The following is a 20,246-nucleotide window of genomic DNA, read 5'->3' on the forward strand; positions in this document are numbered from 1 at the left end:
CGATGAGCGGGTTGGCACCTTGCACGGTTGTAAGTGTGTGAGTGAATGGGTAAAATTTGAGGACAAATTGTAAAGCGCTTTGGATAAAAGCACTGTATAAATGCAGTCCATTTATATATATATATATATATATACATGCGTGTGTGTGTAATATATAAACTTGAAAGTCGCTTTGGATAAAAGCGTCAGCTAAATGACAATGTGAATGTTAGGGATGTCCGATATTATCGGCCTACCTATATTGGCATTAAAATGTGATATCGGAAAATATCGGTATCTGTTTTCAAAAACAAAAAATAAATCTTTATTTTTTTTACATTTCTATAACCTTTATTTACACAGGCAAGCAAGTAAGAACAAATTCTGATTTTATTTATTGTCAAAAGTATGCATAATGTTGTGTTAATTCCACAACAAGAGATATGTAATGTTAATTACCTGAAATTATTCAGTTTTTTGGGGGGGGTGGAAACCCTGCATATATCGGTATCGGAAATTAAGAGTTGAACTATATCGGTAAAAAAGCCAATATCGAGCATCCCTAGTAAATGTATACAGCATTATTGTACATGCTATCATGCAGAGAATGTTCAGTCTATGAATCTATTCAATCTTTTTTTTTTATCATTATTATTGTATATTCTTTTAATAATAACCATTCTCTACACTTTGCTCTAGGTCTTTTGTTTCTACACCTGACCTGCCACATAACATCCAGTACTTTGACTGGGCCCCGGAGGGCCACAAGATGGTAAGACGGATTGACCCGCCTCAAAGCCCCGCCCCCTTCTCTTGATCCTCCAACCACGACCGCCGCTTCCCGTCGGAGCGCGCGCGCGCCTTGGGACAAACGAGTCGTCCGAGGGGAGCGGGCGGCTGTGGCCTGGAGGATCAAGGAGAGCGAGGCCCGGTGTGTTTGACGTGGGTCAATTGTTTGTTTACTCGCCTGCTTTTCAACGGATGACGGACGAGGTCGTCAAACACGGCGACTTTCCCCAAACACTTTACAATGTGTATACAATGGTTCCATACAATGGTTCAAAGAAAGCACTGTGCGAGGGAGTTTAAAAGTTAACACTACGTGTGTTCATGTCCAAACAGTCGTTCTAAACACTTTTAGAGTGTCGTTAGCTCTGTTGTTTTGAATAAAGGTCAGGCCGACGGGAGCATTCCTCGTCGCTGACCGCAGATCAGCACTCTAGGGCTGTACCGAATGCTTCGAAGCTTCGATCATAATGTTGACATTCGAATTCTAAATCAACATTAGAATTTTTTATTTTTAATAAAAAAAAAAGAATCAAAAAAAGTTAAATATTTTATCTGTTTAAACCAATGGGGGTTTTCTTCACAGTTGCAGTTAAAGATTAGACTACACTAATATTATACTATAAGACGTCACCATCACTTTCATACCAACCGTGCCCTTATTGGATTATTTATGTTGACGAAACTGATGAGTTATATTCATTAAAGAAAGTTGATTTAATAAAAGAAAAAGACTAATTTAATCAGATTAATCACTTTATTCAAATTGAGGATTCAGTTAAAAAAATTATTTATATATATATAAAATAAAAATTTACGCAATTTTTTTTTTATAGAGATTCTAAGCTTCGTTTGAATACTTCAATCGAAGCTTCGAATGTTAAAAAATGACATTCGGTACAGCCCTACAGCACTCCCAAGCTTCTCGGCTTTGTGAACTCACTTCCCACTTCCCTCTGGCAGGAGGCTGCGGTCCATCAGGGTCAAAACCTCACGCCACAAGAACAGCTTCTACCCCTCTGTGGTGAGCCTCGCCAACAAGGCTCAGGACCTCCCACTAACGCAGTCTCTTATCTCCTCTCCACACTATATAGAAAGTGTCTGTCACAATGTGGCACATTAAACACACCCTTCCAGGACTACTTGTTTTACGATGAGATAAGATATTCCTTTATTGGTCCCCTTGGAAATTCAGGCATCATAGCAGCATGGGGGGAAGGGGAGGCTAAGGTATATGGTAATAGTAGCCATATTAGAATTATAGTACAATAGAAAAGTAAACATTTGTTAACAATATAATTAACTCTTGAGTATAAGCATATGAGCAAGTAGGCAGTGTAATCAATGTGCAGATGAGGGTCTGTATGCCCTATCAGTTATATTATGCATGGTTACAATAGACACTAGAATCTAAATATATAATATATGTAATTGTGCAGTATATATAACGTACGTATGGCGTGATATACATTGTCAGTTTAGGTGGGAGTCGGGACACGCTCTGTGATCAGACATTCCTAATAGTTCTCGCGTTCTGCTGCCATTAGTTCTCCAGTTGCTGGCAGCAGTCCCTGCCCACTGTTGTGGAGCCTGAAGGACTGGCCTAGGCGGTTAATGGTGTGTCGGGCAAGCTAGTCTTGACTAGCTTGTCGTAGAGGGGGTGGGAGGGATTCTCCAGGATAGCAGCCAGCTTCCTTCTCATCCCCCCCTCTCTGCCACCACCTCTAGTCTGACCAGCTCGACTCCCACCACGGAGCTAGCCTTCCTCACCAGCTTGTTCAGTTTGTTGGTGTCCCTCGAGTTGGTGTAGCCCCCCCAGCATGCCACAGCATAGAAGAGGACGCTGGCCACTACAGACTGGTAGAACGACTGCAGCAGTCTATTGCACACGTTGAAGGACCAGAGTCTCAGGAAGAACGGCCTGCTCTGTCCCTTCCTGTAGAGGGCCTCTGTGTTGTCCGACCAGTCTAGTTTATTGTTTAGGTGTACCCCAAGGAACTTGTATGTCTCCACCTCATCCCCTCGGTTGGTGATCGGAGTGTTTCTATTCTAATTTAGTGTATATATTCTACTACAATCCTGCACAATTGTACAGCCCTGTCCCTACTACATTATATTGTATTTGTATTCTAATTTAGTTTATATATTCCATTTGATTGTATTCTACTTTAATTGTCAGTTCATGTTGATGCACCAAAAGACCAAGACAAATTCCTTGTATGTGCAAGCTTACTTGGCAATAAAGACGTTTCTGATTCTGAATACCTTTCTTTTATCGCATCATCTTGGTCTAGCTCAATCGGAGCCATATATTGCTCAATATCGGAAAAACAACGGGATCCTTCTAACCTGTACATGTCTCTTGTCTCTTATCTCCATCCAATCTTTACAGGCGTTTGTTTGGAAGGATAATGTGTACGTGAAGCCGGACCCTTATTCGCCAACACGGCAAGTCACCGTCAATGGAGAAGAGAACCTAATCTTGAACGGGATCCCAGACTGGGTTTACGAGGGTGAGACACTGTGGAATTAACGGGTGACGCGTAACTGCGCAGAGCTCTACACTCCACCCGGTGACTCACTAGAGAAAAAGGAAGGAAAAGAGAGTTTTCTAATTTATTGTAAAACAAACTGAACATTAATGGACAATAGAAGTTGGAATGAATTTCATTTCAAACCTTTATTTCAACTCGTAAGACACTGAGGTTACTCTTGTTTACAGCGACGACGAGCTTATAAAACAAGACATAGTTTATCGGCAATTTCATGCATATAGGCACAATGATTAAGAATAAAATTGGCCAAGACGGCTACAAGTCGACACACTGGTTGGACGTCACACCTTTTTTAAATACAGTAAAAGAAGGAAGAAGCTTCAGGGTCAGTCGGAGGGCATTCCAGGTGTTGGAAGCATCGAAGGAAAAAGTGGTTTTATAGTTCAGAGCCAAACTAGAAGAACCCTAAGAACCAACTAGTCATTTGAACGTGTAGAATAGGTTCCAAGGTAATTTGCATACAAAACGCCTCCAGAGCTCCTTATAAGGCAGGCTCTGTGCCGTGTGCAAATGAAATCGAGAAAAGTCTAGGGTTTAGACACACTTGTCCAGCTCATTATTAAATGCAACTAATGATCATCATGCAGCCGTGTGAAAATGGTGGCGGAAGCGCTTTGCGACGATCAAAATGAGATTAGATTATTGTATTGTCGTCATTATACAGAATACAGGCTTCTACTCGTGACCACGTGCCGCTGTGATGACATGACTGCGTAATAAAAATTATAACCCCCCCCCCCACCCCCCACGGCGGCTTGTGACCCCCACTTTGGGAATCCCTGCTCTAGATGGAATGCCTGAATATTCCGTCTAACGTTGACACTTTTCTTCCTTCCCAGAGGAGATGTTCTCGTCCGGCAAGGGTTTGTGGTGGTCTCCAGGGGGGACGCACTTGGCCTATGTCGAGTTCAACGAGACGAAAGTCCACCTCATAGAGTACACCTGGTACGGTGACGAGCAGTACCCTCGCACCATCATGATACCATATCCCAAGGTAGGACTTCATGTAGGGTTACTGTACATGTTCAGATTCAGGGGGGGGGGGGGGCTGAGTCATTGATCAGCCTGGCGGCTGAGGGGAAAAAGCTCAGTCTGTCGGGCTTTCACAGCCTTCGGAATCCGCAGCCTTCTCCCATGTACATATATTTTTTTTGTGTTTTCTCTTTCTCTCCCGGGATGCGCCCAGGGGCGATGTAACTATTGGTTGAGGGGCACAATATAAATAAATGTATTGTATCATATCATATACCTACATACATAGGGTTACTATGATGAATTGAAAATGGGGGACCCTGATGTAAACAAGACGAAAGTCTTTCTCTGGTCTGCATCCCCTTAACAATTGTATGTATTGAGCTGTAATGTACTGTACCCATTCTGCAATCTGTTAATAAACTTTTCAATCAAACTGTACATATACCTACATAGATAGGGTTACTGTAGATATAACTACATAGATAAGTTCAAGTTTCTTTATTAGTTGTCATACAAAAATACAGAATACTTTTATATTAAATGCTTTTTCCTGTTTTTTTGCTCCGGAGTGCTAGATAAAAAATAGATAAAGTATAAAATAGAAAGTCAAAAGTACGTAAACAAGTGTAAACAAGTGTTCAATATACATACAATCAGGGCCGCCTGGGAGAAATGCGAGGCCCTGTGCGAGATTTAACGCGAGCCCCCCCCCCCCCCCCCCCCCAAAGGTAAAAAAAAAAAAAAAAAATATATATATATATATATATATATATATATATATTTTTTTTTTTTTTTTTTTTATATATACAGTCAACATATTCTTAAATAATAGCGCTGCCCGAGGCGGGGCATGATAGTCAACATATAGCAAAAGAGAGAGCGAGAGAGAGCTCCCGTTCTACAGTCAATATACAGTGTACAGAGAGAGAGAGAGAGAGAACATGTGTTTGTCATGTGTGTGTGTTAGAGACTAGAGCATGTATGACAGATTCAAAAGGACAAAGATCAAAAGAGAGAGAGAGAGAGAGAGAGACACATTGGAAAGAAATTGAAATGCTATTTGGCCCTAAACAGAGAGTACACAGTGGCAGAATACCTGAGCACTGTGACTGAAGATCCTTGAGCACAGCCTAGCCATCGAGAAAGGCCGCCATAGGCAGACTGTGTGTTAGAAAGAGAGAGAGAGAGAGAACATGTGTGTTTGTCATGTGTGTGTGTGTTAGAGAGAGACTAGAGCATGTATGACAGATTCAAAAGGACAAAGATCAACACTTAAATCCAACAAGAAGAGCAGGGTATACCAGAGAAACCAAAGCAGCAAGGAGCCAATGGCCGACATCAGCTAAATAGGCTAGCCAGGTACTGTGAGACACCAGGCCACACACAGCTTTGGCCAATGGCCCAACGCTACCCAAGCTACACAAGCTACACAAGCTACACCATTCACACACAGCACATGTCGTATCTCCAAATGTTGTGAAGTAGCATATGTTTTGCCTGGAAAAAAACATCGTTATTAACAAAACATTCGGGAGGGGAAGGAAGGAAGAGTGGGGTAATGTCATGACATTTTCATTAATCTTAGTTACCTGCACGAGGGCGCAGGGCGAAAGGCCGCAACACAGGTCTCCACGTTGACGAAAGGCCTCTCGCTGCCTTGTCATGGTATACATGCATACAGCCAGGTGCTCTCACCACCAGGCACACACCGTTAGCGTTAGCTACTAGTAGTATTAGCTAGTCGACCAGTTTGGCTCCAGAGAGAGAGAGAAAGAGAGATGTCAGATCCACGGCGGGTATATAATCATAGGTTGACTCACGGTCACTCACCATAACGCAGTATCAACGTGGAAGGAGACTTTCTTGGCCCCACGGTGTAATTTCTTCTTCTTCTTCTTCGAGTACTTTCCGGCAGACTGGACACCTTTCGGCGTATTGCTGCCTAACAGATTTATCTGCTCACAAGTTATCTTCTCCTTTTGAAAAGACATCCACTCGCCTCGCCTCGCTCCTCTGGATAGCTTAGCTAACGCTAGTTAGCATTTAGCTAAGCTAGCTAATAGCCGACATCATGGCTCCGGCCATTTGTCCCGCTAGCGAGAGGCCTTTCGTCAACGTTCCTTGGTGACCGACCGACCGACTGATAATGATGATAATGACCGACCTCTTTCTTCGTCTTCGTCTTTGACTAAGCATAGTCAAAAGCTGCACGCTGAAAATGAAATAGTCAAACGCAGCTGACTCACGCTGGAAGCATCTCGACTCACGCGGCACCGGCGGGCGTACTACTGTCTACACATGACGTAAGTAGGGTGACCAGATATCACGCATTGCGCGTGATTGCACAGCAAAACTGTCTCTTTTCACGCGTCACGCAAATTGAGACCATGTCCCTCTTATTGGTTGTCATCTGCGCGAACGTCGTCCCCCCCAGCCAATGGAACCCCGAACGCGGAAGTGAAGCTCCGTTGGGGAAAATATACACACAAGCGGGGCCTATTTGAAATCTCCGCGATAGCAAAGAGCTGAGTGACAGTGACACTAACAGCTCGTGCGACCCGCCATTAAGAAGAAGAAGACACCGACAGCTGCCTAGAACACACTCGTACTTTAAAAAATCCAGGACACACCAAACAAAAAGAGGTGTAGTTACCGTAGCGAATGGAAAACAGAATACCCATGGGTGAGAAATGTCGAGGGGGATGCAGAGAGGGTTTATTGTGAACTTTGCAATAGTTCGTTCTCTATTGGGCATGGGGGCGAATTTGATATAAAACGACATAGACAAGCTGAGTCCCACAAGAAACGGGTTACACAAAAAGAGACGTCAAAATCCATGTTCGCATTTCTCCGACCAAAAGACGTTGGACAAGCAGACAAAATAACTGCTGCAGAGGTAACAACAACTGTTTACCACACTGTCCAACATGCCCAGTCATACAGATCAGCAGACTGTGGTACCAAGCTATCCCCTACCATTTTCCCCGACTCTGACATAGCCAAGACAATGGCCTGTGGTCGGACCAAGGCAGCAGCCATCGTAACCGACGTGCTAGCCCCTGCTTTGGTGGAGAGTTGTCTCTCAAAACGCCAGCGGTTAAGCCACGGGAGGAAACAACCAAAGGTGTGTTAAATTCATGTGTGTATGAGGGTGTAGATTCCCTTAGGGAAAATGAAATATATTGCAAATATATTAGGAATATAGTGGGAGTATTGCCAATATATTATTAAATGTATTACAATAACAATATCAAAACGACAATATCAATATATCAATATCAAAGGATATATCTACAATATATTTACAAATATACACATGGTAATTATATTAGTGTGTATATTATTATATTTCCATATATTATGATATGGTTGGAATGGATATTGCCATATATTTCACTAAAATATATTAATAATATACTGCACACATATTTTTGATAATCACACGCTCAACTTCCTGCAGTCAGAGTGAACTGAATACATGCATTTCATAGCAAATATTGAAATAGCACTGTCCTTTTCCTGCTCCCAACCATCACTGCAAGTCCCCCCTCATCCTTCCTCCCCCCTGCTCATTCCCTGAATCCCTGGACTTGTGAGTTGAGACTTGTGTTACTGTTCCTGCTCTGTTTGATAAGTGATTGTAAGTCTGGGTGGTTATTTAATGTATTTAATTTATTTTTTAGTATTTATTATTATTATTATTATTATTATTTTGACACCCATTAGAGGCAAAAGGAAAATAAAAATAAAATGAATAAGGGCAAAACATATTAGGCTTGTGGTCATTTTAATGAGGACAGTGGCGGATGAGCCTTGAAGGAGGGACAGTCCACCAAAAGGGCGGGGGGGGGGGGGGCTGCGCGCTGGGGGGGGGGGGGTGTCCCACATTGTCCCTCACAAACATACCCTTTGTCCCACATTTGGTTTATTGGGACCTGGTCACCCTAGACGTAAGTAAAACCACTCCCTTCGTTGAAACCTGCCTGCTGCTGCAGAACCCCAGCTGAGCTCCAATAGTGAGTATGTCTGCAGGACCCAGGAACAAGTCAGACACATTCTACAAACGTGTCTAATGTGAAATATATAAGCATATAAGCAAAACTAGATTTTAGGTCTGTGATGAAAAAGGGCCTCGCGGGAAGGGGGGCCTCGCAAAAAAAAAAAAAAAAAAAAAAAAAAAAAAAACAATAATAATAAAAAAAAAAATCTTTTTTTTTTTTTTTTTTTTTTTGCGAGGCCCCCCTCCCGCGAGGCCCTGTGCGACCGCACTGCTCGCACACCCCCTGAGGCGGCCCTGCATACAATATACAACACGGAGTAGGACAAAAAAAATTCAACTGAGTTACAATATGAGGTACAACTTAGGGTAAGGTGCAATGAGGTATGAGTTGTAGTGCAAATCTCTTTACCAATAAATATAAAGTGTCTAAAGTGGGTGCTACAGTGAGTTTTTATTTATTTAAAGTGAGTATGTGTGTGCTGTGAGTGTATTTGATGGTTTGTTACATAGTGTTATTGTCATTGAGCATCCTGATGGTCTGGGGATAGAAGCTCCTTCTGAGTCTCTCTGTACTGGCCGCGTGTAACTGTTCCGCAACAGTAAGTGACTTCCGGGGTAGGCCTGATTGGCCCCGACAGGCACGTGACGCGGCAAACTCAGGACGCGCAACGAGGCTGCTGAGAGCTGTCGCGCGGAAATAGGCTGTCTATTGCCATTCTCTAACACAAACTCTAACCTTAACCAGCTCCTTAACAGCGCCTAAACTTAACCGTTCTAACCTTAACCAACTCCGAAACAATGCCTAACCTTAACCTTAACCTTAACCATGCCTAACCTTAACCATAGAAAGAATATTGCCATTCTCTAAGACAAACTCTAACCTTAACCAGCTCCTTAACAGCGCCTAAACTTAACCGTTCTAACCTTAACCAACTCCGAAACAATGCCTAACCTTAACCTTAACCTTAACCATGCCTAACCTTAACCGGCGAAAGAATACACGGTAAAAAAAAAAACACGTTAAAAAAAAAAGATTTGATGGGATTCGAACTCACCAACAACGGACCGCAGGATCGCAGGACCGCTGCTCTGCCAGGTGAGCTAAAGCGCTGAATGAAAGTCATGGCGTATTTGGACGGTTACGTGCGTGCCGCGCGGCAGAGAAAGTTGCGCGTCACGTGCCTGTCGGGGCCAATCAGGCCTACCCCGGAAGTAACTTACTGTTGCGGATAAGCTATAAGCGTACTGGCCATGAGACTCCGGTATCGCTTGCCTGACCGCAGCAGTTCAAAGAGGCAGTTGTTGGGATGACTAGAGTCTTTGATTATTCTCTTAGCCTTACTCCTGCAACGCTTGTTGTAAATGTCTTGGAGAGTGGGAAGCCCACCTCCAATTGTGCGTTCGGCTGAACGGGCCACTCTCTGTAGTCTGCTACGGTCTTGTGCGGTGCTATTCCCAAACCAGGAGGTGATATTGCCAGTCAGGATGCTCTATTGTGCATGAGTAGAAGTTCTTGAGGATCTTCTGACTCACTTTGAACTTCCTTAGGCGCCTAAGGAAGTAGAGGCGTTGTTGTGCCTTCTTGACTACACTGTCAATGTGCGTGGTCCATGTCAAGTCCTCGGATATGTGGACTCCGAGGTACTTAGAACTGTTCACTCTCTCGACCGTTGCCCCGTCGATGCTGAGGGGGCTGTAGTCCCTGACCCCCGACCTCCTAAAGTCCACAATCATCTCTTTTGTTTGGCTGACGTTCAGGGAGAGGCAGATGGGGTTACTGTACATATACTGTACCTACATAGATAGGGTTACTATACATATACCAATATAGATGGGGTTACTGTACATATACTATACATACATAGATAGGGTTTCTGTACATATACTATACATGCATAGATAGGGTTTATGTACATACATATATACATAGATAGGGTTTCTGTACATATGCATACAGTAGATAGTTACTACTGTACATACTGTTTAGCTACGTAGATATTGAAAGCTGAAAGTAGCTTGTTGTGGCTGAACTTTGCACCAGGTGTTGAAATCAAGATACTCAATCTGTCACAATGCTGTTTTTAACGCTAGACAAACTACTCCATGGTAATTACTTGGATCTTATCTTATCAATATCGAAAGATATTTTTCTGAATTTATGATCCAGTGTGTTTTTCGTTTTTCAGCCAGGTACGCCCAACCCCTCTGTGAAACTGCTGGTTTATGCAACAAACACAACAAAGATTACCCAGATTGTCGTTCCACCCTCAATCGGATCGGGGTAAGGAAGTGAAATATGATCCATTGTGCTGCTATAATTCATGACGGACTATAGGTACACATGGAGTACAGTCTTTACAATCCTTTTTTTTTGTTGGTATTTTAGGTTATTGGTAAATCTAAGCAAAACATTGTTTCTGGAATGGAATTCCAAATTCCTATTTAATTTCTGTAGGACACCTACTGGTAGGTGTGATTACAACATATAGGCTATATGCAATACGAAGGATGTTGGGACATGTGCAATAATGGTATTCTCTAAGGTGCAATATTCTTTTTCTACCGTGATGTTTTGCAAGTGATTTTTTTGACCCCGCCCCTTCAGTGACCACTACCTGTGCACGGTGGACTGGGTCACAGACGAGCGTGTGGCTGTCCAATGGCTGAAGAGAAAACAGAACCATCTCCTCCTTCAATTCTACGACTTTGACGGAGACAGATGGAATCCTAGTGAGGTATGGCCAGTATAAGATGAGATATTCCTTTATTGATCCCATTGGGGGTATGAGTCTGTGACTGAACGTGCTTCTCATCTTGACTAGCTCGTCGTAGAGGGGGTGGGAGGGATTCTCCAGGATAGCAGCCAGCTTCCTTCTCATCCCCCTCTCTGCCACCACCTCTAGTCTGACCAGCTGGACTCCCACCACGGAGCAAGCCTTCCTCACTAGCTTGTTCAGTTTGTTGGTGTCCCTCGAGTTGGTGTAGCCCCCCCAGCATGCCACAGCATAGAAGAGGACGCTGGCCACTACAGACTGGTAGAGTGACTGCAGCAGTCTATTGCAAACATTGAAGGACCTGAGTCTCCTGCTCTGTCCCTTCCCACAAAGCTCTCCACCAGGGCTCTATACTCCTCCTCATCGCCATCGGTGTAGCTTATGATGGAGGAGTCATCAGAGAACTTCTGCAGGTGGCACCCGCTTGAGTTGTGGCAGAAGTCTTGAGGTATAGAGGGTGAAGAGGAAGGGTGACAGCACAGACAGCACAGCACAATGTAAGCTCTGTGGACCATATAGAAATTATAGATGATGGCGTCCTCCACCCCGATGTTTGCCTGCTATGCAAACTGCAGGGGGTCGAGGGAGTCACGCACCAGGGGCTTGAGGTGTTGCAGGACCAGTCTCTCAAACGTCTTCATGACGTGTGACGTCAGAGCGACTGGCCTGTAGTTGTTGAGGGTGCTGGGTCATCCCTTCTTGGGCACTGGGACAATGCAGGAGGTCTTCCAGAGCTGGGGCACCCTCTCCAGCCTCAGGGAGAGGTTGAAGAGATGTTGGAGCAGTGCTGTCGGCTGCCCCGCACATGCTTTGAGCACCCTGGGATTGGTGTTGTCCGGTCCTCTGGCCTTATTCACACTTAATCTTGGAAAGCTGCCTCCTGACCTGGCCGTTAGTGATGGTCAGGGTTGGGGCTGATGTCTCCATAGGTAGTGTGCTGTTGGCTGAGGTGGTGGGGTTGCTGTTGGGGGTGGGGTGCTGGTTGGGGCAGGGGTGCTTGAGGGGTGCTGGAGGGGTGCTGGTGTTGATGGGTGGGGAGGGGTGTGGGGAAGCTACTCTGGTCAAAGCGGTTGAAAAACATGTTACACTCGTTTGCCCGCTCTGGGGGGCCCTCCACAGCCGTGCCCTGCTGTTTGAACCCAGTAATCTTCCTGACACCCGCCCACACCTCCCTGGTGTTGTTGGCCTGCAGTCTGCCCTCCAGCTTGTCTTTGTAGCCGTCCTTAGCTCTTTTTTGAGCTCCCGTTGGACAGCCCTGGCCTGCTCAGTGTCCCCTGCCATGAAGGCCCTCTTTTTCCTGTTTAGCAGGTGTTTAATGTCCTTGTTAATCCAGGGTTTATTGTTTGAAAAGCAGCGTACCTTTTTTGTAGGTACGATGCTCTCCTCACAGAATCGAATGTAGTCTGTAATGCAGTGGGATAGTCCACCAATGTCATCTCCGTGGACCCTCTCAACCAGTCTTATCGACCTGAAGCAATCCCTTAGCTCCTCTTCAACGTCGTCAGACCACTGTGGGACAGACCTGGTGGCTGTCTTTTAATGATAGGCCTGTATGTAGATACAAGCCTCACTAGATTGTGGTCTGACTGGCCGAGGGTGGGGAGGGGTATTGCGCTGTATGCCGCCTCAACATTAGCATACAGCAGATCCAGTGCTTTGTTTCCCCTGGTTTTGCAGGTGGCATACAGGGTAAAGTTTGTCAGGGTCTTGGTTTAGTCTGACATGGTTGATGTCCCCATTGATGACGATAAATGCATCCAGGTGTTTCATTTGAAGTCCCGCGACTGTGGAGTGTATGACATCACTCTCCTGCGCCGCCACCGCGCTTGGTGGAACATGTGTTAGCTCTCACGGTAAATGGTACGGTCGCAGACTCTGTGCCAATAGTTCAATGTCAGGGGGAACAGATGTGTTCTTTAACTGTGATGTGCCCTCCGCCTCTCCGCCTCTCGCCTCTTGACGCTTTGTTTACCCCTGTCGGCACGCACCACTGTAAAGCCCTCTTGTTCGATAATACTGTCCGTGATGTTATCATTCAGCCAGGATTCTGTAAAGCACAGTAGGCTAGCCTCCTTGTTCTCACGTTGGTTGTTAACCAGGGCTGAGAGCGAGTCAGTCTTGTTGGCCAGCGATTGCACATTCCCCATAACGACAGAGGGCAGGTAAGGCTTAAATCTCCTGTCCCTCACGATCGTGCCAGCGCTTTCCCCCCGTCTGCCTATCCTTATGTCGGCTGGTAGATTCCTCGGTGGCGCTGCAACTCTGTCTCGAAAGCAGAGGAGCGCCTCACGTGAGTACATTAGCCCGCCGGTGTTGTTGTTGTCCATTGTCCCTTGTTCAGCTAGACTCGACCTACCTTGCCTAACTCGGCTAACTTCACAGAAGTTGTTAACAATTTGCATTAACTTGGTGTAAAGCAACGCACCGTCACTTAGACACCTAGTTAATAGAAAGTAGAATCACAAAAAATAAGTAAATGGGGGGTAAAAAGTAGAGGGAGGTGGGAGCTGCTATGAAAGGCTGCCACTCACCTCGGCACCACTTCACACCGTATCTATCAGTCTGTCAATAATATAAATAACTTGTAAACGTGATTTTAAATTTTGTGTTTACAGAGCCTGGAGGTGATTAGTTCCAGTGGCTGGGTTGGACGGGTAAGTTTTCATCTGCCCAGTCTGACTGACGGGATGTCGATTTATGCGTACAAGCATAATCGACAAGTGCATATCGGTGCAAGCCTCCCATTGGCTCACTGTCCGGATTCTCCTTTCCTTCCGCTTGCAAAAACATTTCTCCCCCAATACTACAAATATGACTATGCTAAATCAACTGCTTTTTTAGCAACAATATTCATAAATATTTGTGATTCCATTGGCTGGTGATATGTCACTTAATTGCTGCAAAAAAAGGGAAAGGCTGCTGCAAAAAAAGGGAAAGGCTGCATGTTTCTGTCAACTACAATATCTGCAAATCGTATTTGTTTTAACCTACTTGGTTACAGATGGGTGGGGTTTGTCAAGTTGGACAATACAATGAATGAAAGGGGGGGGGGGTGTTGACTAAGCCCTCAGAGGGTCTTGCCTAAAAGGCTATTGAGGTTAAATCTTACTTTTATAGCCATTTCTGAAGGTGTGGTACTAACAGTGCTGCCATTATTTCCACTATGGTTCGTTAAATCAATGAATTGGATAGATTGAGGTGTGTACGTATGACTCATGGATGGAGAGGAGAGGGGGGCCCAGAGAGGCTTCTTGTACACATGGCCAAGAATTCTCTAATACGGCCCTGGATGCAGTAAACCCCACATCTGGTACTGAAAGAGGAAAAAGAGGCTCTAATAACTATCTTAAAGCACTATTTGACCTCGGTAGTGTTTCTCCTCTACACTCAATCAACAGTAGTGTATCCCCACGGCTACCGTTAACCAAACAAAACATTACAATACTCCTGTAACCTACACTGCAACTGGAACTGGAAATAAAGCCTAAATCCACACACTTCCCCACTTCCCCAATCACCATAGCAACAACCGGAGCCATCTATTACCAGAGTTTGGCCAGTTTGGAGTCTGGATGCCATGTTGTGCCACACCTTATCAATAGTGAGTCATAAGCCACTGATAACGCTAGGGCTCTTTTTGAAACATCGCTGTCCAAACTCTGGTAATAAATGGCTCTGGCAAACAACATAACTAGACTGGGAACAATATACTGTATTGTTCCCAATCATGTCTGTAGACTGGTTTCACATGGGGAACAGTTTGGACCCAAGTGTTTTCCCCATCAGCAGACAACTGCAACAGGAAGTAAACGTGAGTCCTTCTAGAATGTTATTGTTGTGATGTTGAAACGGTCTATAGTGTAGTCTACATATCTGTATCACTACACTGCCGTTCAAAACGGTATATAGTGTAGTCTACATATCTGTATCACTACACTGCCGTTCAAAACGGTATATAGTGTAGTCTACATATCTGTATCACTACACTGCCGTTCAAAACTGTATATAGTGTAGTCTACATATCTGTATCACTAATATACACTCACTGTGCTTCAAAACTGTCTATAGTGTAGTCTACATATCTGTATCACTAATATACACTGCGCTTCAAAACGGTCTATAGTGTAGTCTACATATCTGTATCACTAATATACACTGCGGTTGAAAACTGTCTATAGTGTAGTCTACATATCTGTATCACTAATGTACACTGCGGTCTATAGTGTAGTCTACATATCTGTATCACTAATGTACACTGCTGTCTATAGTGTAGTCTACATATCTGTATCACTAATGTACACTGCGGTCTATAGTGTAGTCTACATATCTGTATCACTAATGTACACTGCGGTCTATAGTGTAGTCTACAGGTCTATCGATCGCTAATATACACTGTGCTTCAAAGCACAAGATATCCACTCTGTCCATGTCAGTACTCTCTAAATTATATTGACAAAGTGTTGATTTCCAGTATTTAAACATATGTTTCTATTCTATATTTCCTAGTTTTCTCCACCTGCTCCGGTCTTTTCAGCGGACAAGAACAGTTATTATTTGCTAATGAGTGACTCAAGTGGCTATAAACACATCCATCATGTGGTGGGGGTGAGTAGTTCACACACAAGCACACACGCACACACACGCACACAAGCAGACACGCGCACACGCACACAAGCAGACACACACACACACACACACACACACACACACACATATCCACTTCACCCCATGCAGTTTGGGTTCAGAGACATCATTCCACCGAAACCGCAAACTGCTTCTTCTTAGAGACGGTAAAAGCGAAGATGGACAAGGGAGGCGTGATTGTAGCTGTGTTTTTAGACCTGAAAAAGGCATTTGATACCATCAGCCATGATGTGCTCATCACTAAGCTATCCAGGTTCAGCTATCATCTCGCGCCTTAAAATGGACGAGATCTTATCTTGAGGGTTGGCCACAATGTGTCAAAAAAATAAATGGTGATCTATCTCTAATATCTTGGAATCATCCTAGATGGCAAACTTGCATAAAAAAATTATAAAAAAAAACATGTAAAAAAAAAGTCACACAAACAGTCAAATTCAATCGATCAGCTTCCGATACATCAGAAACTGTCTGAACATTGAAGCAGCAACACTGTACTTCAATGCCATCATCATGTCACACCTTACGTACTGTATTACCAGCCTATCCGTCACCACCACCACTGCAATATCCTTGACCAGCATGCCCTCTTGAACTGGGACAAGATCATTAAGTTAACCGAGCAGCAGGTTCACCAGGACTGTTGTACCGGGTGATTTGGCTGTTCCACCAATCAGCCCTCTCTGTGAGAGCTGCCAAGACCTGGAACGCCATACCAATTTACATCCGCAATATTGACACGCACGGATCATTCAAACACACTCTCAAAACATGGTTAAGAAATAACTAATTATAAAATAATGTGAACACAACAGCCCTTCAGAACCCTAACCATATGTGTTTGATTGCCCACATGTACAGTATGATCGTATGTACCTAATATGTTGTATTATTGCTTGTACATTGTCTGTACATGTCTGCTGTACATATCTTGCACGATGTGTTTTTAACCTGTTCTTGACTGTATGCCATATACTTAATTTTTTTGCGGCTTTTTAACACCAGGCCCAGGGGGGACAACAGTTGAAAATTAGCTTAGGCTAACACTGTCTCGCACGTTTATGTTCATTAGTGTGTGCTGTCCCTGTTCAAATGAAGTTTAAACTGAAACGGACGCACACACCGAGGTTATTAACAGTGTTGGGAAAGCTACTTTGAAAGCATAGTTTTGGAAGCTACCAATTACTTGACAGTGGAAGGAGTTGAACTACAGCAAAGCTACCCTCAGGAGAAATATATAGTTACTTAGAAAAAGTAGTTCAAGCTACTATAGTGCTGTCAATAGATTAAAGAAAATTAACAAATTAATCTCAATTTTCTGTAATTAATCTAGATAAAAAATAGCATTTTTCTACTTAAGACCGAAGCTTGTAACGGATATTTACTTGAGTAAAATCATGGAATTAATGTAAAATCAACACAAAAAGTATATTTAGATTCAAAGACTATTTTAATAGCTTTCTTTGAATACAGTTTACAAATGTTCTACAAAACCATCAACATTGACTCATCTTTAAAGACCTCTTCTTATATCCGCGGCGCTAACATAAATAAAAACAACCCAGGCCTATATGTTAAAGTGCAGATTGGCTTAGAGGACGATAATGTCTTGTATGAACTACCAATCAACAAAAATGTGTTCCATCTTCATGTCGGATGATTTTCAAAAAGGTGCATGAGTCTATGAAAAAAAAAAAAAAAAAGCAAATATACTGCTGAAAGTTCAGAACGTTAGATTCATCTAGATTTAATTTATTTTAATGCTTTAAATAATTTAAATGAATCTCAAGTTAAAGCATTAACTTTGACAGCCCTAATATATATATATAAAAAGGTACATCTGCAATACAAAAGTATAACTTGTAACACAACATGAAGTGACATGATTGTGAAAGAAAATGCCACTCAATTGAAGTTTCTTATCAGTTTGTTAACTGATGTTAATGCAAAACTTGTTTTTCTTGAACTGGTAAATTTTTAGACCATTTAGGCTTCAGCTTTACATCAAAATGGTCTAAGTTGTCGGAGCAGAATCTCTTACGATAGGGGTGGGGTTGGCCAAATGAGGCGTCGCTCATGAGAGGAGAGGCAGTGGTTAAAAAAGAGGGTTCCAGTGGTTGGCTACGCCTCAAAATGTCCAAAAAGTAGTTGACACAAAATTGTTATGCCAATTTAAATTTAGTTGAACTACCAGCAAGCTACTGCAAAATGTAGTTAAACTACTAGTGTATATGTTTAAATGGATCTGGTTGTTATTGTATAATAACACTGGTTATTATAGTCGACTTAAACTAAAAACTAAAACTAGTTGTGAAAAAATATTGTAAATTAAGACTTAAGAAAAAAAAGAACTATGTCAACATGGCAAGCGTGAGAAATCATTGATCCATAATGTTTATTGAGCCTGACGTCTACGTGACTGAGTCAATTACCATCATAAAGTGATGCGTTTGTTTTACCCAATACCTATTCTGAAGTTCCTAAATCTTGACGAATGACCCCCATATTATCATAAACGAGAAGAAAGTTAAAACCAATAAAAACTAGTCTAACGGAATATAACTTGTTCATACAGGGCAACGCCACACCAATCACCAGTGGGAGCTGGGAGGTCGATGGCATTGAGAGAGTGACTGAAGACGCTTTGTAAGTCATGGATCACTCATCACCGTCTAACATGGAATAGCAGTTTACATGAAATTGGCTGCTACGTTCGGGTTGTGAGATTTTTAACACATTTCATGAATTCCATCTTATTGTGAATCTTTTGGATTGATTTTGTGATTGCAGTTTGGCTACCTTGTTTGGAAACGCCTCACCTTTGTCGCTAATAAATAAACACTTGTTGTGACAAATACATGTACATGGATTGTGAAATCTCGTACGATCAACTCGGGCAATAATCTCACTTGGCATGGTAGTCTGTCGAGTAAATGCAAATAAATAGGCTTCAAACTAAAAAGTAAAATATCTTAATTCATTAAGATTCACTATGCAGTTTTGGGGGAGGGGGGATTTGTTAACTTTTGCATAAATTGCAATTAGTGTACTTATTTATTCTTGAAAAGGTACATTGAGGTTTTACCCTTATTTGCAACACCGTCAAGATTACAAATACAAACGGTTCAGAACTCGTATAAAAGTGATGCAATACATTTGAATAAATTGGACAAAAACACAAGAGAAAACAAAGATCAAATGAAAAACGGTTACATATTGAGGAGGTAGGTGTTTTTAAATTGTCCATAGGATAGTAAGGTATTGATTTTGTGTGTTGAAGATCATTCCAGGAAAGCTGGTGCATCAAAACAAAAGGCAGACGTACCAAGTTCAGGCTGAACCCGTGGGACCTTGAGTTAATCATTTGAGCGGGTCAGATAAGGTCCATAATTCCAACCTAGCATCATTGTGATATATGGTGGCAATTTTCCATCAATGGCCTTAAAGATAAATGTATGCCTTTATGTCTATTTCACCGGTCATACAGGATGCATTGATGTGTGTCGTAACTATCGCCAGTAATCATTCGAATGATTGTATCTTATGTCATCATAAATCAAAACTAATTAATTTTGAGGCACCAAATGTAAGCCTTCTTTGAATGTTTGCAAACAAAATTGCAGACCCTTGCCATTGTAAACAACTGCAGTGAAACTGCAACTTTTCAGGCACATTTCTAGTTTCAGTCCTCCAAGGACAGTTTGTTTATTCAGATATAGTTTATTTCAAAATTCTCTACCAAAACTGCATAGTGCACATGCTGGAAAACTATATATATATATATATATATAAATATTGTGACGAGCCTGGTGGTGTTTAGACTCGTCGAGGTTCAAAAACAAACAAATTCAAATGTCCACACGAGTGCAATATCAATCAATAAGAATATTTATTGATTTATAGGCAGAATAATTAGTACAATGGGCGAATAGAATGGTCGTAATACAGTCCGATGGTCAAAAGACAAACAGGCTCTCGTACAAAAAAGGGATTGTTCAATAGTCGTCCGGTCCAGGGTCAGTACACAAGGGGGTTTCTCAGCCAGTCCGGGGTCCAGTACACAATGAACACCTTCTCGCCTTCACCTCTCCTCTCACTACCTCTCACCTCGCAAAACTCCATACAACAACAATCTCTCTCTCACTACAATAACTCTCCACTCAACTCAACACAACACTCACTATCCTAGTGTATTTGTAGTGTGTGGGTGAACTAATGATGAACTAATGATGCACAGGTGTGTTCTATCAGTACTACCTAATTGTTTCCACTCCTTCCGTGGCAGTAATATCTCCCGTCCTTCACATATCCATGAGAGGGGGGTTGATATCTGCCACAATATATATATATATAGGAAATTGCTGTTGTTAATGCCACTTTCAAATTATTCTTGTTCCCCAGGTACTACTCAAGTAATCAAGATGGCGGCCGGCCAGGGGGAAGGAATGTTTACAAGTAAGGTCTTTGCTTTTGGACTACTGTGTTATATTACGTGGCATAGTTTACATTTCCTTTGCATTCAAGCATCCCGTGAGC

General features: G+C 42.8%; 1 protein-coding gene across 1 annotated transcript in view; it reads left to right on the forward strand.

Moving 5' to 3' along the window:
• The window catches only part of LOC311242527 (dipeptidyl peptidase 4-like), an 88,221-nt gene that overhangs the window by 17,389 nt on the left and 50,586 nt on the right, over nucleotides 1–20,246 (forward strand). The window contains exons 8-16 of the mRNA XM_084331486.1: nucleotides 679–751; nucleotides 3,158–3,278; nucleotides 4,160–4,314; nucleotides 10,482–10,576; nucleotides 10,901–11,030; nucleotides 13,685–13,723; nucleotides 15,576–15,674; nucleotides 18,286–18,356; nucleotides 20,112–20,165. Of these exons, the coding sequence (XP_084187612.1) occupies nucleotides 679–751; nucleotides 3,158–3,278; nucleotides 4,160–4,314; nucleotides 10,482–10,576; nucleotides 10,901–11,030; nucleotides 13,685–13,723; nucleotides 15,576–15,674; nucleotides 18,286–18,356; nucleotides 20,112–20,165 (837 nt within the window). The remainder of the gene's footprint in view (nucleotides 1–678; nucleotides 752–3,157; nucleotides 3,279–4,159; nucleotides 4,315–10,481; nucleotides 10,577–10,900; nucleotides 11,031–13,684; nucleotides 13,724–15,575; nucleotides 15,675–18,285; nucleotides 18,357–20,111; nucleotides 20,166–20,246) is intronic.

The sequence above is a fragment of the Notolepis coatsorum genome, assembly GCF_963971535.1.
Source record: "Notolepis coatsorum genome assembly, chromosome: 1".
Taxonomy (NCBI): domain Eukaryota; kingdom Metazoa; phylum Chordata; class Actinopteri; order Aulopiformes; family Paralepididae; genus Notolepis; species Notolepis coatsorum.